Below are 26,781 nucleotides of genomic sequence, written 5' to 3'. Positions count from 1 at the left end.
CGGAGGGGCGGGCCGCCGAGGCGGGGTCGCCTCTGCCCTCAGCCCGAGCCCAGCCGTTGCCTCCTTGGGGCGGCCTGAGCGCAGGGAACCCGGCCGCCGAAGGCTCTGGCTTTTCTGGGCGAGGGCTGTGAATACAAAACAGCCTTTCTCACGGCCCTGCGCCCTCCCCAGGCCCGCCGCCGGAGCCCGGAGCCCGGCGCCACGTGTGTGGCGGAGAAAGCAGCTTCCAAGTACTTAACTTTAAGGAAACTTGGATGAGTCTAACGCTAACTTTTGTCCCCTGCCTGCAGTTCTCACACGCACACACACACACACACTAGGATGAGGTGTCGGAGGCTAAGTGTCCATCCTGCCAAGGTGCAGACACTGCCCACACACCCCCTTACCTCGGAGTCCTTTATCGCGCATTCTGGGCCTCCAGCCTGTGGCTTCGTTTCTAAGTCAGGAAAGTAAGGATAACAGTCCTCCCCGACCGTAATCGCAGTATTGATCAGCGTCTGAGTCATCAGATGAACCGACTTTACTCACAGAATCCCATTGTCCCTGAAACTGGAGGAAAAATGGCCTGATTGTCAACACTTGCTCATCCGCAAAGGTCACTTTCTCCGCAGAATTGGGAATTAAATTGCCAGCCCTGGCTCTTTCAAACCAGACATCTTGAGCCGGGGTTGGGATTGTTAGGCGTCTTCGCCCATCCTTTTCGACCTTCCTGTTTCTATGTTGTGCCTTGGTCGGAAGGTCAGATCAATAAGCAGAAAGGGGAGTCATTAATCTCTCTCTTCTCTTCACGTTTCTAGTTTTTCTACCATTTCTTTAATACAGATATTCCTGGGTGTGAATTCTCTGCTTTCCAGTTTTACATCATGAACTTCTTCAAGTTAGGACCCAGGAATGTAAATATCTACAGGATGGTTATTAAAGGCACCAAGCAGATATTAAGAGGAAGGATATCGCTAAGGGTTGACTATGTTATCCATTCCCACTAATGCAGGACTGTGTGCCTTTTTACAGTTCGATGTTTGTTCTCTTTCCCTCAAGATATTAGCACCGACTGAAAAATAGTAAGATTTTCCTTGCTTCAGAAAAGTTATGATTTATTTCCAAGTCGAAGTTTTCTCAAATGAGTGCCATATTAAGTGCTGCGGTGTGCATGCGCGCTCTTGTGTGTGTCTGTGCGTGTCTGTGTGTGTGTGTGTACTTTTAGCTTGTTACTGCATCACAGAATGAGCAGGGTGTAATATTGTTTGCTTGTGATGAGTGCATGCCTTAAGAGACCACTGTGAGTAGAGAAAATTTACTTTTGGGGCCCAGGAAGCACCTTACAGGGGAGGACAGCTGTTGGGAACAGCTGCGGACCCTGGCGATGGAATTGCCCGGCCTCGGGACACTCCATGTAGCAAGAGGGATTTGTTTATTTAACAATAGTTAATGATTCTCCCAAGCAACTCCTAGGAGTCCAGCTATCAGTAAAAATACTTTCAAGAAATCTTTTATCCTTCCCAGAAGCCGCCGGGAGCCGACAGTGAAGGGAGGTCCCTGGTTGCCCACACAAGGTAACTGTCAGTGGATCCTGGCTTCAAATGCCCCCAAATTAAGTCCTGCAACTGCACTGCCTTCCTGTATGTGAAGGGCTCCCTGGGTCAGGGACCAGGTCTCGAAGCAGAAAAGTCATTTCTAGAAGGGTCCCGGTAAACTGAGGACCACGGTGGGCCCTGCATTCTTAGCTAAATTAATTGAATTCCCTCATTGGCACCATTGACCAGCACTTTTAAAACAATATGTGTACATTACTGGTGATAATGTTATTATCTGTGATAATGTTAGATGATACTTGAATGATTTTTTTATATTAATGATCAGGTCTTTTTTTTTTCCTAATACACAAAAGTAGCATACCAAATCCATAGTGTTGCAAATACAATGACTTAGGGTGAGTCTGATTTTTTAAAAGTCAATTTAAAAAGCAATCTTAGGGGCTGGGGATTTAGCTCAGTGGCAAAGCGCTTGCCTGGCAAGCGCAAGGTTTTGAGTTCGATTCCTGGTACCGGAAGAAAAGACAAAAAAAAAAAAAGAGCAATCTTAATAAGCACAAGTCACAGGATAGCAAAAAGTACAGCTCTAACTTTCATAATAAATGAAGTCAGCAGGGTACATGCAGATACCCATTTTTACTCCTTCACCTTAGTCTCTAAGAGGAACTCTAGGATGTAAAAGGAATCTGATTTGAAATCCTGTTAAAAAGGACTGGCTTTTGAGAAAGTGTTATCAGGCCAGTTGGAGCCCCTGGTCTGGAGGGCGATATGAGGGGAGCAGGGACAATCCATACTGGGTGTGGGAGATACAGGTGAGGAGGGATGGCCAGGGACAGTCCCCAAGCTACTGCCTGTGTCACAAGAGGCAGAATCCAAGGACTCACAGGCATCACTGATGAGAAATTGGGCAGAGCGACAGAAAGTCCCATCCTGGAGAGTTTTTGGAGGCTGGTTTCCCAAACAACCTGAGAGCTCAACACAAGAAACTGCTCCTGCTGCCTGTCTTACTGATGGCTCTACCTTCCACCCGGTGGTGAGTTAGGGAATGCTTCTCTCCCAAATGTAAACATTCACGTGCCGCCATTCCCACTCCAGGCAGACACCAGAAAGCCCACTCACTGCTGGGTGACAGCTGAAAAGATTCTTACATGCTTCGGGAAGCTTTTCCCCACATGTTTGTGGTTCATCCGGGTCTGCAGGGCTGGCTGCTTAGATCTCGCACCTAGGGGTAAAGAGACATCCAATGTGTAAGGGTTTGTGGGTAGCAGAGCCTACCTTAGTACGAATAAATGAAATTTACTGACATCCCAAACACCTTTTAAAATTTTTTTTATTTTAAAGAGGATAAAAGAAATTTTAAAAACATTAAACACAATACAGAATATCAAAAGAAGATGATAGGAAATCAACAATGGTTGTTATATTGCATATTGTTATCTTCAAAGTAGTTCAGATTACCAGCTATAGGCATGCAAAATGGTTCAAAAAAATTAAGCATTGACTATTCTTTTCAATAAACCAATAGAAATTAGTAGCACAATTATCTTAGCTATCTTTGTGTATGTGTGTGTGTGTGTGTGTGTGTGTGTGTGTACATATATACTCACTTTCTTCTTTCTTTCTTTTCTCTTTTCCCTTATCCCAGTTGCTAAACACTTTTTTTAGACAGGGTCTCGCCGTGTAGTTTAGGCTGGACTTATTATGTAACCCAAGCTTGGCCTCAAATTTGCTGCAGTCCTCCTGCCCCGGCCTCCCAAGTGCTGAGAATTCAGGCGTGTACCACTACACCCAGTGTTTCCAAACACCCTTTAATAGACAGTTCCAAAGTCTTGTGATACACCTCTGCCTCTGCTGCCACCACCACCTCCTCCTCATACACAATAAACGTTCTCTTTCAGAGCGGCTATTGCGTGGCTAATGTCTCTGTTAGATTTCTTCCTCCTGTCATTTCAGGGTCCTACATTTCTTGATGCTAGGAGACATACTAACAAGGAGGAGGACAGGAGAGAGCACAAAGAAATGTAAAAGGCCTTCCATGGCCTCTGACTCTAGAAGGCATGAAGATATTAGTTGAAGATCATGATTGCAATAAGGACTGAAAATGGATATAAAATAGTAGTTTAGGATGTGACTTACATGATTTTCTGTAATTTGGAAGTGCAGGAGGAAAATCAGCAGAATACCAAGCCTGGTGTGCCTGTGAAAAAGGAGTTAGAAATAAATACCAACCATTTTTCCAGTAACAAAAATCTAATAAAATTCCTTTTTCAGTGTTGTCTCCCCTCAGTTTTCAAAAAGGGCTTTGATGCTATTATCCAAAAGCCGCTGGAGGGGTAGAGCTATAGCTCAGTGGTGGACAGCTTGCGTAGCAAGCAGGAGCCCTTGGGTTTGAGCCCCGGCACTGGGGGAAGAAAGTCTGCTGTAATAACAGATAATAAGTAAAGTGGAAAGAAAACTGAGGAAGATACTTATAAAATGGGATAGGCAAAAGAGTAATCCTAATATGTAAACAGGTTTATGAAAATCAATGAGGAAAAGCTATACAGCCTGTAGAAAAACGGATACAGGAAATATACTCTATCTTTATTCTTCCTGAGTTCCACATTTGTGAATTTACCTGCCTGCTGAAATGTGTATGTAACCCCAAAGTTAACGTTCACAGCACTTTTGAGGTAATTTGCACAGAATGACAAAAACCTTAACATGCCTGCTTCCAGCTGAGGTCACACAGTGGGAACCGGACCTCCTTTGAGCTCCTATATTGTAATCAGTATCTTTCTCATTCTATTTTGAGCCACACTGTCTACATTTTGAGGGATGATTTTGCTATTTAAAATGGCCCTAAGCATAGTGTTCAAGTACTGTCTAGTGTTTCTAAGTACGAGGCTATGATTGTGCCTCACAGAGAAAAGATATGTTAAGCTCCGTTAAAGTGCTGTTAATAAATTAACAACTTATTAACAAAGTGTCTTGAAACAGAAACATTCATAAAAACACTTTCTGTGTTGATCACTTGCCAGAAACTTTGTGACCGTGGGTCAGTATGGTAAATTCAGTGTTCACAGCAACTTCGCAAAACATTAGTCTAAACAATGAGAGTCAACTCTAATGGGGTAAAAATGTACAAATTAATAAGCATAAGAGAAGGCGCTCAATATTACCAATAATCAAAGAAAATGAAATCAGAGACTTGACATAGTGTCATCTATCAAAGTGAAAAACGTAAAGGTTTTTTTTAAAGCAAGTGTTAAGAAAGCAAGTATTCTTGGCATTCAGGATACTGAGGCGTAAGGATCACTGTGAATTCAAGGCCAGCCTGGGCTACATAGTGAGTTCAAAGCCAGCCGGTCTCAAAAACAAACAAACAAACAAAACAAAAAAAGAAACAAAAGAAAAGCACTGTCTTGTATTGTTGGGTCATGAGGCTCAATCTCTGGAGGCATTTAGCCATATGTAAGTTAAGCATATCTTGTGACCCAAGAATTCCACTTCCAGGAACGTACTCCAGAGAGATGAATTCACAAGTGCAAAACTTTATTTTCAAATTGTCACCATCATAACATTGTTTATAATAAATGATGAATTTGAAAAGCCTAAGTGCCTGGTGATGAGGGATATTTTAAAATTCTGATATATACAGTTAGTGGAATCTGAGGTATCCATTAAATATGACATCAGATAACTTTGCTAACAATAAAAGATATCCATGAAAATACTGAGTGGTAAGAAGCAGATTTGAGAGGACAATGTTCAACATGACCTCATCAACATATGGTATACATAAAAGTACATGTGTCTTTATGTACACACGAGTCAAGAAATATTTGTGAAGAAATTCTCTAAAGTGTAAATTGTGATTTGTCTTTGGGAGCGAGGGGAAAGATTTCAGATGATTTTTACTTCTGCTTCTATTTCTGTCCTGTATGTTACTGGACAGTTTACAATCACGGAGAAGCTGTCTTGGTTCTAACTGCCACTATTATGCATGTCATTATTGCCATGAATGTGACCAAGGAAAAGCTGGTGACAGTGACAGACGTGCAGCATCCTCTTGGTTGCCTTTGTGTCCCACCACCTCATCAAAAGTTACACACATAAGAAGCCCTCGAAAACAAATGTGTGATGAGGGCGTTCTTAAAAGCCCTACCCTTTTTAGTTTGCTTTTTAAGAAAAATATGTGGTATGCAATCACTTAAGCTCTCGGTGTATAGAAGATCACTGAGAAATGTTGGACTTACCACTTTGTGCTTGACATCAAGTGGATTTTTCAAGGTCTGGGTTATATCAGGGAATCGGCCTGCATTTAAATGAAGAGGGAAAAGGAGGATTAAATCCACTCTAAAATTTCTTATGCTTCCAATGAGGCTATTATCAACAAAGTGTACACACATCATTTGTTTCCCTGTAGTGTCTGACCAACTGAAAAATAAGAGCCAACAGGTAAGACAAAAAACTATGACTGAAAATTAATTTGTGTGGAGCTTCAGGAGAGGTAAACACTTTTACATCTGGAATACTCTTCTGTGATACATGGCTTATACTCTTCCAATCAGAAGAAATTGTGGCTATGCTGAAATACCAAGGCTGTAAATTTTCTTTAAGGTTCCAAGAAGTTCAGGGGTATTCTTTTAACCTGACTGAGGTATAACTTACCCACAAATTAACCCACATTAAGTGTACAGTTTAATGATTTTCTGTAAATTTACCAAGTTATGCAACCACCACCACCATCATCCAGTTTGAGAGCATTTTCATCACCCCAGTGAAATACCTCCAGCCCACTTACAGTTAACCCCCTTTTCTACCACTGTTCCCAGAAGATGACTAACCTCTCTGTGGATCTGCTTTCATTAGCTATTTCATATAAATGGAATCATACATTATGTGGTCTTTCATGTCTGGCTTCTTGTATTTAGCATAATATTTTTCAGGTTCAGCTATTTTGCAGCTGCTTGAATATTTTGCTCTTATTTTATCGCTGACTAGTATTGTATTGTATGAGTATACCAGATTTGTTATCCACTCATCAGGTCAAAGAGAGATCAAGGTTGTCTCTAATTTGGGCTACTGTGGATAGTGCTGTGGCCTACACTTACTTGCAGGTCTTTATGAGTATCTTTTCCTTCCTCTTGGATACATTCCTACATGTAGACTTGCAGGATCCTGTGGTTGACTTATGTTTGACTTTCAAAGAAACTACAAAAGTGTCTTCCAATGTAACTTTACTATTTCATATCCCCACCAGCACTAAATGTTCCAGTTTCCTTATACCCTCACCAACATTTAGTATCTGTCCTTATGATTATAGATATTCTAATAAATGGGAATTATGATCACATTGTGTTTTTAATTTATATTTCCCTAGTGACTGATCATGTTTGGTTTTCTGGTATTTTTATTGAAAATAACCCAATAAATTCTGGGCCTTGCTTGGCATAGGCATAGTACGATAGGGTCTGATCATTAAGAGTGAATGGGGAGAAGAATAGACTTTGGCAAATACTCCTTGTTGTTTGTGCTTTTATGCTGATAATTTTTTTATCAGCCAGAGTCAAAGAGCTTGACAAGTATTTAGTTGAATTCCTATACTAAAATAAGTGTATTCTGCAAAAGCAGCTAATTTTTTCATCCTCTGTGAATTCTTTAGCGTTTCTGAGGTCTGTAAGACTTTTATAAACCCCATGAGCCTACCAGAGGTTTTGCAATCTTTATGTCACCTTTCCTTTCCAGAATTATACTAGATAATCATTCATTAATGAATATACGGTTATATGACATTAATGTCCTATAGAAAGTTATTTTGAGGCATCTGATGTACTATGAAAAACAAAAACCAGACATGAGAATTTGTGCTAGACTGTTGCATAAAGTATTTACATTATTTGTTTCCATCTTTTAGCCAAACTTGGTCTGACTTAGGAATGTGTCTCACTTTCTTCAGTCTTTATACAGTGGGCCAGCAGACAACTCACATATGTTAGCATATAGTTAGTTAATGATTTTTCTTTATGATTTTTACAGTTGAGAAAATACAGCCCACAGTGCAGTTTGACCTTGGAAGTTTCATCCACCTTTTGATTGAGGATGCTTAAAATGACCCTAATCTACCAATGTATGTCCCTCTCTTGCTTCTACTTCTTAGCCCCAGCACTGCAACCAACTTGGGCAACTTTGTTGATGAAACTATCCATTTGGATAATTGCCAACAAATTTTACCATTAAATATTTGGTCCTTAAATGTTGTGCTTACCTTAATGGAATATTACGAGATTTACTTTTTAAAAGTAAATTATTAAGAAGTCAAGTGTAGGCTGGCTAGCTCCTACAGGATCAGCTCACGTGTGGCAGGACCGTTCTAGGTCTTCAATTCTAATCATTTAGCCCACCTAGTGGATGTCTGTCATAAAATAACCATCGGCCTTCTTTGTAATGCAGTTTTCTTCTAATAGATTGGAGCTAATTCAGCCTCCCAGCTTCCCATCTCTCAGTTACTTGAAATGTTGACTCCCTTGAAATGAAGGTTCATGAATATAAAACATAATGTTGAAAAATGAAGACAAACCAGTCTCCATCTTTTTAAAAATTACATGTATACAAGGAAGGAGGATGTAGATTAAACATTAACAGCTCTTAACCTGAAGCTCTGAGATGCCTGCATTGCCGGCTTGGAGAAGTTTCTTTATGGATATTTTGAAAAGAAAGCCCAGAACTTTCATCGAATTTTTCAAAGTATCTCAAAAATATAAGGTATCACTGTCTTACAAAGAGACTTGTTAACCACTGGGATAGGTTACAGAGCAAATCTCTTTCCTGACAAATTTTTAACAATAAGGGATACAATAATATGTATATGAAATAAAAATTATCCTTCAGTTTTTTATTGTACTCATTTCTTGAGGATCATAATACTATTACAGTTATGTGAGAAAACATTCTTACGGAGGGGAGACACGTGCTGAAATATTTCAATAACCCAGCCAAGAAGCACACACAGGTATCAGTATTTAGAAACTATGATAAAGTGAATTGTTAATAAAAGTAGCAAAACCCTGATGAATCTAGAAGAACATAGGTGGCATTGACTGCAATATTCTTGCACCTTTTCTATGGATTCAACTATTTGTTTTATGTTATAAATGAAAGAATAAGGTATTCATTGATGTGCCTTAGCTTCACCATTATAAAAACCAGGTTCTAAAAAAATTAGGAAAACCAAGCAGCCGCATCCCAAATTACATGTGAGCTATAATCAAAGACAGACCTAAAATCAGTGCTGCACCCTCTCCCTATTTTCTCCCCATAGGACTCCAGGCCCTGTCACAGGCGGACACCTGGTGCGTTCATGGCACCCACCAAATCACCACAGTGCCCACTACAGAGCTATCTTTTAAGTTCACAGGAGAGTCAATTGCAGCCACCTCCTAGTGGATGTTATGCTTGAACAGGAAAGCGCACGCAGTAACAGATGGCATCTTGTGACCTTCTTAATAACAGGCTTGGCTGCCAGTGTTCCCTTGTGTCCGGGCTCTGCAGGGAATTTGGAAACTGTTGCCTTACACTTGAATATTTTCTGGCAAACACATTTAACCATTTATTAGCCAGATTCCTAATGTAAAGTAGAGAAAGCAGCACTATGTAAAACAAAATCCCCACCACCTAGAAGGGACACCAGTATTTCCCGAGTAGGACACCCATCCTGGGACGCCTTTGGCGTATGGTGTAACTGTCCCTTGTAGTGTGGTATGAAGACCTCAATTCCAGGCAAAGTAGGTGTCATGCTGCCTAGATTTATTGATGGTCAATAGGCTCTTTTTCCTTTTCTGTAATTTAAAAGAAATATATGCACTTCTCCCAGCAAAGCACACAAATGAGACAGAAAGCAAACAAAATCCTGGTGTTAAAAGTTCCTTCTGCTGTGCCAGTTCACACCCAGTGTGAAAGCGGGGATCCCACGATGAGCGAAGCTGGTACTAAGTCTACGTGTCCCTTGCTTCGCATACCCTGGGTAGCAGTGGCTTCCAGGATCCACAGTGGGATGTAGGAGGGTGAGGGTGGTGACAGGGTTGGGGGGTGCTGTCCCCTGGCCTCCCTGCCCCCCGCAACCCCACAGGGACAGCCTTTCTTTGTGGGCAATGGAAGGCAGTGAGGAAAGACAACGAAGACACTCGTGCCAAAGCCTTCTGTCACCTCTTTGCTACTCACCAGGATAGACCTGTAGGGTCTTGCACCAGAAGGGAAGTGGTAAAATCTGTCCTTGCCACATAGTTGATGTGAAGAACGTGATGGAGGAAAGGTAAGGAGAACATTCCCAGCGTCCACACAGGGGGAGGCCACACTGGGCACCTTAGGAGAAGCGGCTCAGTTGACAGGTGCAGTGCTGTGTGGGGTCACACAAAGGAGTGAGCACGAGGTCTTTCTAGAGGAGTGGGCGGGTGGGCTTCATCCTTCATCCTGTCTCGCTGTAGAGCTGATGGGGAGGCGAGAGTCTTCCAGTTGGCTCCACTTCAGGACTACAGAGCACAGGGGGCCTTGGAGACACCCCATGCCTGGGAAAGCTGAGTACAGGGCGGCCCTGACTGGAGAGCTGTGAGTCTCTCCCAGGAAAGTTGGGCACAGGGCACCTGGTTTGCTGCCATTTGTTCCCTGTGATCCATCCCAGGAGCAGTTTATAGTCCCCGCCTCATGCAGACTAGCGCCCCTGTGTAGAAAGCACACTTTCCCTAACCCATGTGCCTCCGCCTCCATTCTTGGCCCATAGCCTGGAAGAGTAATAAACTTTGGAAATAATCCAAAAATAGCACAAGGTAGCAGCGCCAAGACACAACCAAAGCAAAACGGTGAAGCTTGGAAGCCATGACACCCACCTTGGTAAGAAATGGAAAGTCTGTCCTTTGCCTTGGCCCCCAGTCACCCTCAGAGGCATGCGCCTGTTCTTTTCCTCTTTCTCCCTCACTCGAATGCACCTTTGCAAAGCTTTTTAACGCGCACCTGTGTTTCAGGTCTGGGGTGCGCCTGGCTGATCTTTGTAAGCCCATCACAGAACCCGGGTGCGGGCAGCGGGTAGGTATAACGAAAAGCATGTGCACGTGCTGCCGTGGCAGAGCTGTCTGTCCATCCATTTTTAGAATATTGCACTCTATAGAACTCTATATAAACTACCATTCAAAACACAAGTCTGTGGAAAGACTGTTTCTATAAATTACTTTCTGATTTTAACAAGTAATTTTTAAATTGTCTTTTGGAAAAAGAATTATAGTAAGGGACTGGCTCTATACGAATGTATGTCATGGAAAGGAAAATGCCAAGAATGGAAGGAGTATACAGACCATTGATTGGCAATGATGAGGCATCTGATTTGTGTTGAGCCCTGTCCCAGGTTCTGGAAATAGAACAAGTTCTTGTCTTCATGAAGCTTATGTTCTGGAAGGATACTTAGGTATTAAACAAGTAAACAAACACAATAATACAGAGTAAGCAAAGCAGAGAAACTGGGAAGGAGAGAGTGTGAAGGACATCACTTTAAGCATGGCATTGAGGGAAGCCTTCTTTGAGAACATGAAATTTAAATCCAGACTTGAGCATTATAGCTTAGCAGAGAAATAAGAACAGCATATGTCAGGGTCCTGAGGTAGAAAATGCTTGGCATTTGTAAATTACTAAATGAATTTATATATACAGAACAGAGTGAGCAAAACTCAGAAGAGACATGAAATGAGACAGGAAAGACAGGCAGAATCCCGTTCATGCAAGGCTTTGCAGGATTTGGTATGGAGGTAGGACTTTATTCCAGGTGCAAGGGGAGGCAGAAGTGGCATCCTGTTTATCCATTAAGATCTCCCTGTGGGGGGAAGGACAGGGTTGGCAAGACATGCCTCATGAGTACTTACTGCTTTTTGAATCTTTCTAGGTTTCTTTGAAGGCTTTCCCAAAGAATATAAGCAGTATTAAAGGAGTGGGAGAAAAATGAGTATGTTTAAAAATGGACATAAATACTCTTGAAATTACATTGCAAATCATATGCATATATTATTTGATTCTTGTCAATATTCTCCTAGACACATCATCATCCACATAAAAGGATGATGCATGATCCAGACAGCTGCTTCAGACACTTGGAACTTGTCTGTGGTTAGGAAATATCCAAGGACATCTTACACACTGTCATGTCTGGGCTTAGAGGTGTGCCTACCGTACAAAACCCCTCCCGGTCATATCGCATCTTGGGAAATAGCAAGAACAAAAGAGACTAGTTTACTCTCTGGCAAGGATGCTGTGAGCCCATCCCAGAGCTGTACAGGTGTGAGACACGGGCATAGGGCTGAGGACAAAGGAAAGGGAGGGACAGTCCATGAATGCTGGCCTGCAAAATCAGTGTGCATTCTGCCATGCTCTTGAGACAGTTTCTTTGGACAGAAGCTTAGTCATTAAACAAAACTTGGTAGAATCTGTTTAGCAAAGAGTAAACAAACAGAAAGTTGAATTGGCTATTTTTTGTCATATTGAAATTTTATGATGCCTGGTCTTCTTTGTTCTTTGAATATGAGAGATCAGCAAGTGATGGGCCACAAGCTTCATCCCGGGAGCCAGGTCACAAAAGCCACAAGCAAATCAAACACTTGGAAAGAAACTTAATATTAGCAAAAAGGAAAACCACCTAATGTAGGCAGAACAAATATGACTGAACTCTTTGAAAGGCAGCTGTGAAAAAGAATGTGAGAACTTTCTTCCTTAAATGTGATCATAAATCACATTTAAGAAAGAACAGTCTATCCGATCTACCTACTCATGGATGGATGTCACAAAGTGGCAATCAGTAGGCCGATGTCCACTAGTGGAGAACAAACTTATATAGCTGGTGTGCACTGACAGTGTGATCCTAGATTTCATGTTTTAATTCCCTTCCTTGGGGAATTCTAGCCCAGTTGAGGTACAATGCAGAAAATGAAAGAAAGCACAGAAAAAAGTTATCATGTGACCAAATTAAATTTTGCTGTGAGGTACTGCCAATCAACCACTCAATGAAGAAAATAGACATCAGTTATCTTAAAATGATACTCGAAGAGAATGAAGAAGGTAGTATGGGCAGATTAATAAATCATCATTATGAATATATACACTTATGCCATTTTACCTGACAGTAAAAATAAGAGAGGAGACGGGAAGCAAAATATGACCTACTGCGTAGCAATAAATTATTGCATTTTTTTCCTCACATTATCACTGTTCAAAGATAATTGTTTCTCTAACTGTGGAACTGCACAGTAGCTCATGTAAACTGTGGGTGGTGACTGGGGTAAAGCAGTATTCTGAAGAACACAAACAGCAACAAAAATGGAATGGGGTTACACTGTAAGCTACCTAGGTCAGATGCATGTCACCTGGCCTTTCGATGAATGAGGTAACCAGGCTGATTTCCCATACACTGGCTCAGACATGTCTCTGAACAATATGTAGTATCTTTCAATTTTCTGTTCTTCACTGCAAAGGGAGAAAGTGTTTCCTGATTTTCACAATAGCACAAACTGTTACCTGTTCTGTCCTCTTGCATCAATAAATGATAAAGGAAGTCTTAAAACTTATCTAGAATATACTATTCCTATAAAGTCAGATTTTATTAGGAAAACCAGCTAAACAGCCATTGTTGAGCGCAAATGTGAAAAACTTTATCTTATTCATTTAGGAAATGCTCATATGGCTGCAGGATAAATTTCTATCATCTTCTTCCCACACATAAACACACATGAACAGATTAAAACTTTAAATACTATAGCAAATGGGCAAGCATCACCAGACTATTTCATAAAGTGCTTTAAATTTCAATTATTAATCTTGCTAAAGCTCCAGAGCTTTGACACAATGGTAGAAATTATATGGGAAGACCTACTGTGTTGCCTCCTCAAAATCAGAGTTTGCCTCAAAATGGGTAGCTCTGTCCTTCTGTAGTGCACAGCTGTGGCTAGGATGTGGCTGCCGGCCACAGACTCCACTTCTGAGCTCTCTGGCATCACACTGGAACTCGAGCAGAGGGGGGCGTGTCATCTTCTGGCTGAAGGGGTGCAGGATAACGTGTGCTCCCCTATCCTTCTTTCCCCTGTTGCCAGACAAAGGATCCTAAGGCCCCAGGGGACAATGTTCGACCAAGTCTGCGTCCTTAATCAGAACACATGGAAGGTCTGTATGAAGAGCAGTCACTTTGGCCTGTACATGAAATCTTTTCTTCTTTTATTGTGTTAGTGTTTTATCTATTATAGTGGTTAGTGTTAACCTAATAACTAAAAAACAGCTACAGGTGGCTATGATTAGTCAATATAATTTACTGTTGATTAGTCCTAACATTGGTTTCTCTTCTTAGTTTTTGACATCTGAGAACAACTCAGATGTCTATAGCTAGATACTGTACTTGATATCTGAGTTCCAAGTTCTGGTGGAAGTTCCATTCTGGGACTAATTTAGAGGAGGAAAATTTTTGCCCAGGGGTAAGTGTCATTTTTTAAAGCAGCATATTTAGCGTAGAACATGGTCATTTTTTGCTAGAGGCAATCTAGCCTTTGGTAGGCAAATATAAACCAGAAGAACTACCATCAGGAACCTAAAAGCAGAGGAGAATGATGTCGCGAATATGGTGAAATAGGAGCTATCTACCATAATTTCCCTACAAAATCAGTGATTTCAATAATCACAGAGGAGAGTTCATGCATCCACGGGAGAAGTTCTAGGACATTACTGCAGTTAAAAATTCAAGAACAGATGCATGGTAGAGGGTAGGAAGATAAAGTTTCACTTCACCCATATTATTCCTTCTCTAAGGTGGCTCAGTACAACACCAAGAGCCGTCTCCTCCGCCCGTGATTTCTCCCAAGGTGCAAGTATAGTGAATGAGCACCTGGCTCCTCCAGCTGTGCCAGATGCTCTGTAGGAGTCCCGCTTCTCGCTTACTGCCATGTTTGTTTACTGCAGCATTACTCACAATATCTAAGATATGAAAATAACCTAAGTGTCCAACAACAGAGGAATGGATAAAAAGCAGGTGGAATATCCATCAAATGGAATATAATTCAGCCTTTACAAAGAAGAATATTCTGCCATTTGTGGCAACATGGATGAACCTGAAGGATATTAAGTGAAACAAGTCAGGAACAGAAAGACAAATACTGTACTGCATGATTTCACTTGTATATGGAATCTAAAAAAGTCAAACTCATGCAAATGTGGATTGGAAATTCTGGTTGCCAGGAGCTGTAGAGTGAGGAAAATAGGGCAATTTTGGTCAAAGGGTGCAAACTCTAAATTATAAGATGAATAAACTCTAGAGCCCTAATGTACAGCATAATGACTATAGTTAATAAAAATGTACCGTGCACTTGAATTTTGCTAAGAAAGTAGATATCAAGTGTTCTTACCTTGCACACACACAGAGTAACTGTGATATGTTAACTGGATTTGTTGTGTTAGTCATTCCATAATGTGTACATCTATTACAACATTTTGCTGTACAACCTAAATACATGTAATTTGTATTTGTTAATTCTCCCTCAGTTAAACTGGGAAAGAATAGCCTAAAAGTTAGAACTATAGCAACCTTGGTAAAAAGGCTGTGCTCAAAAGCTGATTATGTTGCACTCACCTTTGACATCGTTAGAATCTTGGGTACCAGCTCCATAGAGTAGAGGATTGTGGGTACAGTTATTCAGCAATAGTGTCCTAAAGACAGCAAATGGCAGAAAGAGGTTATACACTTATGGGTTTATAAATCACACAGCCTATAATTTAGAGGGATTTTTCACCCACCTTTTCATTTGGTTTCTTAAATTTTTGCTTCTTCTCTTCCTCTTTCCACACCTCCAACCATAACCCCACACTCCCATTAAATCAATCCGAGTTGAATTTTCTCACTGCCTTTAAGGGATTTGTTTGTTCTCCGGTTTGCCATAAAACAGTAAAATTTTCAACTTCTGTGCATGAAAAGCACAAACATTAAGTTCATAATTATTTCAACAGGATTTATGAGTGTTTCTCTGGGGAATTGCTTTCAAAATAGGATAAGTGCTATGCATGCAATAGGAATGATTACAGTAATTATGCTGGTTTCCAAATAAAACTTAAAAGTTAATGGCAGTGGGATAACTTGGCAACTCAGAGATGCTGTGTCTATCCTTTCAGACAGCTGGATCTCAGTTTCCCAGAATACAGATATGACATTCTTTTTAAGCAAGGCAGAGTATTTTGGGAATACCAAATGATTTTGTATGGAATGGACAAAGTTATCAGTTCATAAAGTGCAAGACATCATAGCAATTACTCAGTAAGCATGGAGACTATGTTATTAGATGCAGACAAGGTTAGGATTGTTATATCATCCTATTTGATTGACTCTGCTATTATTATGAGATATCCCTCCTTAATCCTAATGCAGTGTTTCTTGCCTTGTGACCATCCCATCGAAAGAAGTTTTGTTCCCCACTTCCCCACCTTCCACTTTACTTTTTAATACTTTATTTCTTAAAAGCAGTTTTAAGTTCACAGCAAAACAGAGAGGAAGGTACAGAGATTTCACATCTAGTCCCTCCCTCACATAAGCACATCCCTCATTTGTCGCAGTAAAAATGTTATGATTACTCCTGAGACCATGGGAGTAATTACATTTGGGTTCGCTCTTGGTGTTGACAGTCTATAGGCCTGGACACATATAATGGTATGTAACTTTCATTCTAGTAGAATATATTTTCACTGTCCAAAAAACTTCTGTGCTCCAGCTATTTGTCTCTCCCTCTCTCCACCAACCCCTGGAAATCACTACTATTTTTACTGTTATAGTTTTGCCTCTTCCAAAATGTCATCTTGTTGGAAGCAGGCTGTATGTTGTCTTCTCAGAGTGGCTTCTTTCGCTTAGTGATAAGCATTCAATGTCGTCCATGTCTTTTCATAGTCTGAAAGCTCATTTCTTTGTATCACTAAATAATATTCCATTGTATGTATGTGCCAAAGTTTATCCATTTACCTATTGAAAGACATCTTGGTTCCTTCCAAATTTGGGTAATTATGAATAAAACTGCCATAAATATCTGCTTATGAGTTTTCAACATAAGTTTTCAACTCTTTTGGCAAACTACCAAGGAATGCAAATGCCGGATTCTATGGTAACAGCAAAGTGTAGTTTGTAAGAAACTCTCGAACTGTCTTCGGTGACACTGTGCTATTTTGCGTTCCCTGGAGCACGAATGAGAACTCTTGTTCCATGTGATAATTAACTGCTGGGTCAGTTTGAATAAGAAACATACAACTAAGTGGATTACCACAGTTCTTTCCCTGGCTGAATGGATTTACTGAAGACAGAAGACCCACTGGGTGTAAGTAACACCAGCCAACAGGCTTGTGGCCTGAATGGAGTGAAAGAGGGAACAAAGACAGAAGGCTCCTTTCTGTTTCTTCAGAGGAGCTCCGGTCTTCACCTTCACCTGGGACGTTGTCTCCTGGCTTCCGGTGCAGATCCTTCAGCCTCCTGATATGGATTTGTAGTGGGCTCCCAGCCTTGGACCTTTGACTGGATCCTTCTGATCTCCAGCACACAGAAAGCCCTTTTGCACTTTTACATACGACTCTGTGCATAGCCACTGTAAGCCTCCCTTGTAAATCCTTATTGTTCATATACCTTTATTAAATGTGTTTTTCTGGTGAACACTGACTGATACAGTCCACATTCCTGCCATCACTTAGTGGTATCAGTGTCTGGATTTGGGTCATTCTAATAGGTGTCTAGTGGTATATTGTAGCTGTTTCATCTCCATTTCCCTGATGACTTACAATGCGGAACATCTTTCATATTCTTATTTACCATCTGCATTTTCTTTGATAAGGTGTCTTTTAGGGTCTTTGATCCATTTTTAAATCAGAGTGTTTATTTTTGAATTGTTGCATCTTAAGTGTTCTTCATATATTTTGGATAACAATTCAGTATCAGATATGTTTTTTGCAAATTTTTTTTCCTGTTTTTGGATTGCTGTTTCTTTCTTTTGACACTTTCTTTTTCACAGACATTTTTGATTTTAATGAAGTCTAGCTTATCAGTTACTGTCAGGTGTGTCATAGGACACCCTTGAGTTGGCATTTCTCTTGTGTTTTTCTCATGATTACATACATGCAAGTAATACGTTTTAGGCAGGTAGAGGTAAACTACCACTTTCACATTATTCCAGGGACACAGACTATCCTGCTGCTTATCTTGTCAATATTAACAATGGTTTGAGATACTGAAGGAGGGTTTGTTGGGTCTTCTCACAGTAAAGCTCCTCTTTTACCTTTCTGCATTCATTGGAGAAAACTCACTCTGCACAGCTCACACTTACGGAGTAGTGTAAGTTATTTCCCATCTCTTTGGTCATAAAGCAACTACATAAATACTTTGAAATTCTGTGTGGGAGATTTGTCCTTTCTCCCCCACTAATGTATTCATGCAATTATTTCTGTACTTATGCCGGTATGAATTCATGGAAATTTTATTTATATGTTGAATTATAATCCTTTTCTTTTTTCTTTCCCTTCCTTCCTTCCTTCCTCCTTCTTTCCCTCCTCCTGTCTTTCTCTCTCTTGTTTTCTTTCTTTCTTTTCTACTAAAATGTTTACACCTTTGAGTTCTTTTGGTTGTCCCCATCATTATGGTTTAATCTCTGCACTGATGCTTGTAAATTGTTCATGATAGTTATATTTATTTCTAATATGGAAATGACTTAGGAAATGACTGCTTCTCAGAGATATCTTCCAAGTGTAGCTGGCATTTGGATTTTGAGTCTGTTGCAAGATCCTACCTCTTCTATTTATTGGGGATGAGAAGTTGCTGCCTACTTGGCCTGGGCCCTGGTTCTTTGGCACTGGCCTATAGTATTATTTATGAGCCTCAGGCAATCTCAGTCTTGGCATACAATGAGGCAGCGCTGCTTAGAACAATTATGTCATCTTGACTAAAGTAGTACAATTTGTCATAATAATAGCATCAAACACACCCTTGAAAATGACAAATTGTGATAACTATTAATTTGTCACTTTTACCCATATGAACAATATTTGTAGTTATATAACAAAATCTAAAACAAACCAGAGAACTGTATACAGTAAATATTCCTTCAATATGGCAATTTTACTCTAAGGGGAGAAAATTTAAAAGGGGCTTGAGGGAAAAATAGAGAAACAGAGAAGAGAAAGGGATTAGAAGCAAGGCTGAAGGACAGTGGAAGATTAGGTAATCTTTGAGACCTGGTGAGAGAGGAGGGAAAGAAAAAAAGGAAAAAATAAAAATAACAATAGGACAAAACAACAACAAAACTAGAAACAATGCCTGCATGTGTAAAAATAAAAGAAATAATCAAGAAAAAATTTTAAAACTAAAATAAAAAGATAAAAAAGCAAAGGAAGGAAGAAAAGTAGAAAAAAAATGTCCACTTCAGGGCATGTCTCTGTTGTCACTGATAGACAAAGGGGGCAGACAGAGCCCAGGTCTGTGTTGATTGATCCCAACAAGCCAGCAGTAGAATTACGGTGGTAGGAGATAATCCCAGAAAACCCGGGCCTTTAGTTCCATTGAAGCTTAGGCTGTGTCTGGTTTCTGGCTGTGAGGCTGAGGCCCAAGTTGTTCAGCCTGCAGCACTCAGAGTGCTTCCAGTCAGCTTGAACTTGGCTCGCTGCTGGCTTGAACTCAGTTCCCTGATCTGCTGGCTTGAACTTGACTGTCTCACCCCAACACTAGAAGTCACTAGATGGAGCTAACCACAGCTGCTCTGAGTTCTGAGTTCAGCTGGCCCCTTCCCAAGATGACTACCCACCAATCATCCTCTCCAGGGGATGTCTGAACCTGAAAAACTCACTGAGTCATCCTCTGCTCCATTCCACTGGTGCCTTTCTCCATGGAGGACACTGGGTCGCCAGTAGTCACCATACACCTGTAGGTTCGAGCTGCCCCTCACACGGCATGAGCCAGGGCTCAGGGAGAAGTGCTGCTTGCCACCTCCCTTTTCTGCATTGTGGTCCCTCTCTTTACTCTCCCCACGAGCTCCAATTCTTGCTTCAGATCCTTCCTGGGTCCCAAGGACCCACTTCCCTCTTCACCCTCCTCCTCATGTTGCTCTATTCCAGAGTCTGGATTCCAAACACTGGAGAGGCTGTTTGCTGTCCACCATTCCACCATCTTTCCCTCATCATTTTGTTGTTTTACCTTTTGGCACTTTTACATTTTCTGGCACTGTAAGGTACTCCACATGTATCATTTATGTCTCCTGCCCTAGTCTGGGAATCAGTCATTTCTCTAAGGAGCATTGTTCCTTTCACTGAAGAAAAGATTCAGAAATCAAAATCAGGGACCAGCCGTGCTTTGTTACAAAGTATTGCTCCTGAGTCCCTTCATCTAGTGGTCCACACTAGGACCTAAGAATAATGACTTTCTTCTAAAGATCTTTGCAAGGAAATATGTATATGTGCACACTAACTTGTGTATAAATACTCTTAGAGGCCCGTTCTTTATACAATGATGATAATATACCCTTTTGTGTATTATGCAAAACCTGAGTCATACTGATGTATCCATTTCCAATCAATTACAACATGGGTCATTTTAGCCTCTCCCCGTTATCTTTCACCTACCATTCTAATTGCAAGAAACATGCTTCCTGCCATTTATCACCCATTTGGTTACTTGTCCAATTTCAGTATAATATATGCATATAGTGGTTTTAGAATCATTACCCAAACTACTATCGAAAGCGACTTTATCAACTACTGTACTGTGTTTATGTACAGTTCTTTCACCCCTTTGCTCTTATAAACTGTACTTATTTCCAAAGTTACTTAGCCTTTAGTCTCCCACTGCCTTCAGGGAAGTTGTTTCGTATGTCGATGAGATGTAGATTCATTTCCACAATCTGTATTCTATTCTTGGCTCTTCCAACTTCCTAAATATATATATATTTTCATACTGGGGATTGAACCCAGGGCCATCTCACTGATCCACATCCCCAGCACTTTTTTATTTTTTATTTTCACATTGAGTCTTGGGAAGTTGCCATATTGCCCTAGGCTAGACTCAAACTTACAGTTGTCCTGCCTCGGCCTCTCAGAGTCCTGGGATTGAAAGTGTGTCCCACCACACTTAGCTAATTTTTAAAAATTTGCATATACTCTTTGTATAACATTTGCATTCATCCTTTGTGGTATATAGGGCTGTGTGTTTTGACAAATACTTAATGTCTTAGATTCACCATTACAGTGTCATGCATAAGAGGTTCACGGACCTAAAACATTATATTTCACCTGCTCACCTCTCCCGCTTCATCTGGCAACTACTGTTTACTATTTTACTTTTACTTTTCCAAAAGTTATACATTCAAAATCATACAATATGTGGCTTTGTTCAGACAGGCTTCTTTAATTTAGGAATATAAATCTATGACTCATTCATGTCGTTTGTACCTTGATACCTCATTTCTTTCCATTATTAAATAATATTCCACTGTATGGACATACCCCATGTATCATTTATATCTCCATCTACCAATTGAAGGACATCTTGGTCCCTTCCAATTTTTCACAGTTATGAATAAAACTGCCATTAAATTAACCTCCATGTGCAGGTTTTTGTGTGTATATAAATTTTCAAATCAATTAAGTAAATGCCCAGGGGCATGATTTCTTTTTTATCTACTAATGCTATGTTTAGTTTTGTAAGAAACAACCACCCCTCTTTGTTTTCAACAACTCTTTCTGTGTTTCTGTTTTCTAGTAATTGTTCCCTTTATCAGACCATGCTTCCTGAAGGTGGAGATCATATATGTTTTGATAACTGATGTAGCCACAGCATCTGGGTTAAGAGCTTATACATAGAGGTCCTTAATAAATATTTGATGAGTGAATGAATAAATGAATGAATGAATGAATGAGTGAATAAAAATTCTTCAAGATTTAAAAATATATTCTTAAGGGGCTAGAGGCATAGCTCCGTGATAGAATAGTTCCTTAGGCATGAGGCCTTGAGTTCAATCTCCAGTGTACCCCCCTCCAAAATTATATATACATATCCCAAAGTGGAATGTTTGTCTTATTTTAACACTGACAGATAACTGGGATTGACAATGATGTTCCATAATAGTATAAATTCTGTATCACACTAATCTCCCTTCTCCCAGGGCAAGATACTTCTTTGCACACACCATGAACTTTACATATTTCCTAGTACTTAACCAAATGATTAAGACTTCCAAAACTAAAAAATTTAAATTTCAATGTAAAAAAAGACGTATACCAAGTTTCTTCTGTCTCATGGTAATATGGCTATTCACTGTGTGGAGTGGGTAAAAGGTGAATAAAAATATTTTTATAGACTTTAGCATTTTCCTGACATAATAAATTGTAAATATCAGTCATTGCATTTTTTATTTCAATAATCCTTTTTGGACCATTAATCAATTTTCTTAACATTATACATCTACACCTATAGAATCCTCACACTTGCTGGGCATGGCGGCACATGCCTAGGGGACTATTCTATCACTCATAGTTCTCTCATGCCTAGGGAACCATTCTATCACTGAGCTATGCCTCCAGCCCCTGAATAATATATTTTTAAATCTTGAAGCCTTTTTATTCATTCAATCCCAGCATTCAGGAGGCTGAGGCAGGAGGACTATTGGGAGTTCAAGACCAGCCTGGGCTACAAAGTGAGCTCAAGGCCAGCCTGAACTGCATAGCAAGACCCTGTCTCAAAAAGACAAAAAAAAAAAAAAAATCCTCACAATACATAACAGCATAAAAATGTCTTTCTATAGCCTTACCAAATTTGCATCAGTTTTTGCTTAGAATTTAAGAAGATGTTTGTACTTAGGGCTAAAATTAGCCAAGAAAGATTATTAAAACCAAATGCAAATATAGAATATAATCAGTATTTTCAAAATGAGTTTCATCTGTCCTTCATATTCATAACACTTGCTTTTTTTTGGCCTTTAATAGGACAGGCAGTTCTATTCTACATAAGCAGTTGCGCAAAGACTATATTTATACATCTGGGGTTCTCCAAACCATAACTTTCCAAGCTTGTGTCTCTTTGTGGTTTGCAGTGTCATAGGGTGCCTTGGTTTGAATGATTCATATAATGACCACACTCTGAATAGGAGAGAAATTCAAAGTCTTGTACATTTGCACCAAATGTCATTTGTCTGCATTTTTTTTCAGAGCTATTAAGTATCTTTTTTTCTCCTCTGGTGAATGGTTCTGGTTGGGTACTTGTTCTTGAACACAGTTTTCAAAGAAGAGCTCGGCAGGGCTTGAGGATTCATTCCCCTGTCTGACCAACAGTATCTCAAGGACCACAGAATTAGCAAAGGGACACCCAAAGCTAAGTGAAGCATCACCATACTCAGGAGTTGTTAAAGTACGCAGACTAGACTGTTGGAATTAACCAGAAAAGGCATGGGACTGCAAAGTATTTCTAAAATATTTTAGTTTTAAGCACTTTGTTTTGGTGATTTGAAAACAGCCTAGGAGGTAAAGTAATATTCATTAGGGAAGTACGTGGGGGGAACCTCCCAGCTGAAGGCTGAGCCTGTGAGCCAGTTGACTTGCTCATTAGTACTCCAAGGGACAGATTCCACGAGGCCTCACACTTTTCCACACCCCCACTGATACTTTCTGTCTTGTGATCCCAGAGTTCCTGGCAGCTCCCTAAGAGTACTGGGGGCTACGTGCTCCTTTGCCGTGGTCCATACTTTTTCTCTGGGGCAGGGTGCTTTTTAATTGCCCACCCTGGGGGAAATATACATTGCTTAGAACTTTCCAGAAATGCTACATTCCCTCCCTCACCACAGACACTATAAAATCCCCTTCCCTTGAGCTGATCACTTGTTTCTATAGTTGCAGTCATCTCATAAAACTAATGTTTTGACTGTGGATCTGTCACAGGCCTGGCGATGAGTAAGCACTCACAGAGCGTCCTTGGATGCCGCCTAAATCCGGATGGGGAGAACAGGAGGGTTGAGCCCACATTCTTCCTGCTCTGAGGGAACTTTTCAGCTCTTGAAAGCAGAAAAAACTATACAAGAAACAAGTGAAATTCTTGGGAGAACGCACTGAGAAAAGAACACAAAATGTCCACAATCTAGTCAGTCATGTTGCTACGCCTTCAGGAGCAGGTAGCTCTATGTCATTGCAGGAGTAGTAAATAGAGAATAGAATCATAATTTCAGCTGGTAACTGACATTTAGCTCTTCTTTCCACTGACATTTACACAGGAAAATGTACAGGGTTAACGTCTGTGAAGTCTCTTAAGCTCTACAATACCTCCTTCTCCTAATGGAACGCCTGTCTATTTATAGTGACATACCAGGTGCAAATGACAAAGAAATCTTACCGTTTACACCCAGGCTTATGCTGTCCTGCCGCCCCGAAAGAGAGTCGACTGCGGGCGAACTCATCCAGTTGTTTCTCTCGGTAACTGCCTGAGTAGGTTGTCATCGAAGAATCGGACCACCGTGTCTCATCCTGCCAAGATGCTCTGGCCTTGTGTCTGATCTGATCAAATTCTTGAGAAGTAAGAGGGCTGAAGGGGAGAAGAACTTGTGGAGTCAAGAACAAGAATTGTGACATAGCGCTGGATGGTAGGCTGTGAGGTACAAATTTTCAAACCCTCTGCATAATGAAGAACTCATTTCCTCCTATGAGCAGGAAGCCATCAGCAGGGCTCACCAAGCTTCGGAACTCTGACAGGTCAGAGTGCAGAAGCTTAATTCTCTCAGGTACCGTTGCCAAGCAACAGATCACAAAATTCCACAAATACTACCCTCCCCCCTCCACACACAAATGGTGAACAAGCATATTGGTAAGTGGAATAACTTCTGGTTGGTGCTCTATAGAATATACTGCTTTGTATTATGGTAAGAACGCATTTGGTAAAATTATTTGTCTACTACTGCTATCATAAGGAAATTAATGACTCAGTGATGGTGGTTCTAAGAAGTGGGAACAAGAGATTGAAGGACAGTGCCGAGCGTCTATTTCCCCTGAAGACCTGGTCTCCAAGTGTCGGGTAAAGAACACAGAGTGCTTGTGATGTCACCAGTAGCAGGTGATTCAACAGCTTCTCATGTCACAGAGCAGTGGTGCTCCTGCGGGCTGACGTCAGGGCCACCCTGGGAGCTGTGGAAATAAGTCTAAGCCCAGGACCCAGCGCCATAGTTTCCCATTTAACTGGCTGGTGGAGGGCGCAGACATGGGTATTTGCTCAAAGCTCAGGACTTTAGGAGTCTAAAGAGCAGCCAGGGTTAAGAATTAAGGCCATGAAAATGCCGCAGTGAACCTTTCTATGATTGATTTGATAGCCTTCAATGCTCTGTTCACGAGATCCCACACACACACAATAATAATAGTTACTCTAGATCTGGTAATGTGTTTGCTCTCTCACTTCTCTGGATTAGCAAAACAGTTCATTGGCAAATCAAAATTAAATTGCTTCTTGGACAATCATCCTTTCTCTTACCTCTTATCTCTTGGAGGAGTAGCCCTCTACCCTCAGTAGTCACTCATGGAACCTGGACACCCTTTCATAAACACAGACGTGAGGACCTCACCTAGAGGGATTGGTCAGCACCTCTCTGAGTGGAGCCAATGTTAGTGTTGAGCATAGGTGGCTGGCTCAGCATGATGGAGTGTGTTTGACATAAGGAGACACCGTCCCTACTTTCAGAGGTATACATTTGAAGCAAAAGTCCAGGAATCTGCATTTTCATATCGCTATTGATTCTGATGCAATCAATCTTTGAGTACAGAGGACACCGCTCTAGGGGCTTGATTTCAGGTTTTGCTTACTTTGTTTTTGGTGCTAGAGATGGAGCCCAGGGCCTCCGGGATTTTGGTTGAACGCTCAACCACTGCACTACATCCCCAGCCCTCTTTTAGTCTTAAGTCTTTTAGAGTGACGCTGATGCATTGCATGGTATGTTTCTCTGAGGATGAAATTATTTACACATACTTCTTATATACAGTCCTAGTTAATATTTCTTAAAGTGTTGAAATTTGGAGCATAAGCACCTTTGGCCTAGGGAAAAGATTAGACAGATATTTAAAGATTCAATTGCCTTTTCTCATGGAGTTGAAGGGTCCTATAGAAATTAAAATGAGATGAAAAGAAGATGGAGATTAGAAATGAAGGGGAAGAAAACAGTCATGCGCATAACTGTACTCCCAGCACTTTGGGAGGCTGAGGCAGGAAGATTGTAAGTTTGGCCCAGCCTGGGCATTGTAGCAACAGAAAGACCCTATCTCAGAAATTAAATAATAAATAAGGGCTGAGGATGCAACTCAGTGAATCACTGGATTTAATCCCAGTACCAAAAAGAAAGTGAAGGAGAAGAAAGAAAACTAGGCTGCCCAGCTGTCTTTTCCGCTAATGTCAGGGAGCAGCTGCCTATGTACTTGTACCCTTATCTATTCAATAAAAATGGTGGTCTTATGTAAAACACTGTTCCCAATAGCTACTGTTTTGAGACAAGAAAATAAATAGAACAAATGGTGAAAGGCTATTTGCAGAAAACACTTTTAAATTTTCTTCTCAAATCATGTGACAGGTCATAAAATGAGGAACAAACTAAGGTCTTTGAAAGATAAATTATAGTATAAGTGTGCCATTCCTGTCCTCTATAATACTTTGATTACTTTTTCCTCCCCAAATCAAGTGTGTTATCATTTAAACAACTGTAATCTCAAGAATCAAAAGTAGTGACAATGTTTCCTTTTGAGTTCAGCTCTAATTGTAGATTAGTCCGTCAGCCTATTAGGGAGCAAATCTGTTAGAAATCGGTCGGGCTTGCTGGAAGTGTGGCTCAGGGTAGAGGGCTTGGCTAGCAGGAGTGAGGCCTTGGGCTTGATCCCAATACTGAAAATAATGAGGGTATAGTGAGACACACTAACTTACCTTGGCATCACAAGTATCTATAAGAATTCCAAAGGCCTCAATTGCATCCTTTGTCCTTCTAGTTCTTGTGCATTTCACATCTCATGGACACTTCTATTCTCTGCTCATCTACAGTCTGACTTCCAGTGGTGGAGAATTTGCACTAAAAACTTCCTTTTTGTAACTAGATTCTAGTGCATTGTGCTTTTCACGTTCCAGGATGTTATATGGGGCCAAAATCTGATTAAGGGTCCTGGGACAACTCTGGATTGTGAGTGCAATTTAGTGAAAACACAGGCTAAATGACCCCATGCCAAATAAAACCAGCAG

General features: G+C 40.7%; 1 protein-coding gene across 3 annotated transcripts in view; it reads right to left on the bottom strand.

Annotated features, from left to right (window-relative positions):
• Positions 1–26,495, bottom strand: part of LOC102007039 (chromosome unknown open reading frame, human C4orf51) — a 40,611-nt gene extending 14,116 nt beyond the window's left edge. Inside the window, exons 1-7 of one of the 3 annotated variants that reach the window (XM_005386652.2) lie at positions 26,473–26,495; positions 23,914–24,102; positions 15,157–15,233; positions 5,771–5,829; positions 3,669–3,729; positions 2,681–2,754; positions 387–549 (exon numbers count right to left, since the gene is read on the bottom strand). In XM_005386652.2, the coding sequence (XP_005386709.1) occupies positions 442–549; positions 2,681–2,754; positions 3,669–3,729; positions 5,771–5,829; positions 15,157–15,233; positions 23,914–24,102; positions 26,473–26,480 (576 nt within the window). In that variant the 5' untranslated portion in view covers positions 26,481–26,495 and the 3' untranslated portion in view covers positions 387–441. Of the gene's footprint in view, positions 1–386; positions 550–2,680; positions 2,755–3,668; positions 3,730–5,770; positions 5,830–15,156; positions 15,234–23,913; positions 24,568–26,472 lie in introns of those variants that run through there. The other 2 variants (XM_005386650.2, XM_005386651.2) reach the window with 2 other exon arrangements.
• Between the last annotated feature and the right edge of the window lie 286 nt (positions 26,496–26,781).

The sequence above is a fragment of the Chinchilla lanigera genome, unplaced genomic scaffold (assembly GCF_000276665.1).
Source record: "Chinchilla lanigera isolate Chin_1 unplaced genomic scaffold, ChiLan1.0 scaffold00027, whole genome shotgun sequence".
Lineage (NCBI taxonomy): Eukaryota > Metazoa > Chordata > Mammalia > Rodentia > Chinchillidae > Chinchilla > Chinchilla lanigera.
This window is presented reverse-complemented; position numbering and strand designations above follow the sequence as displayed.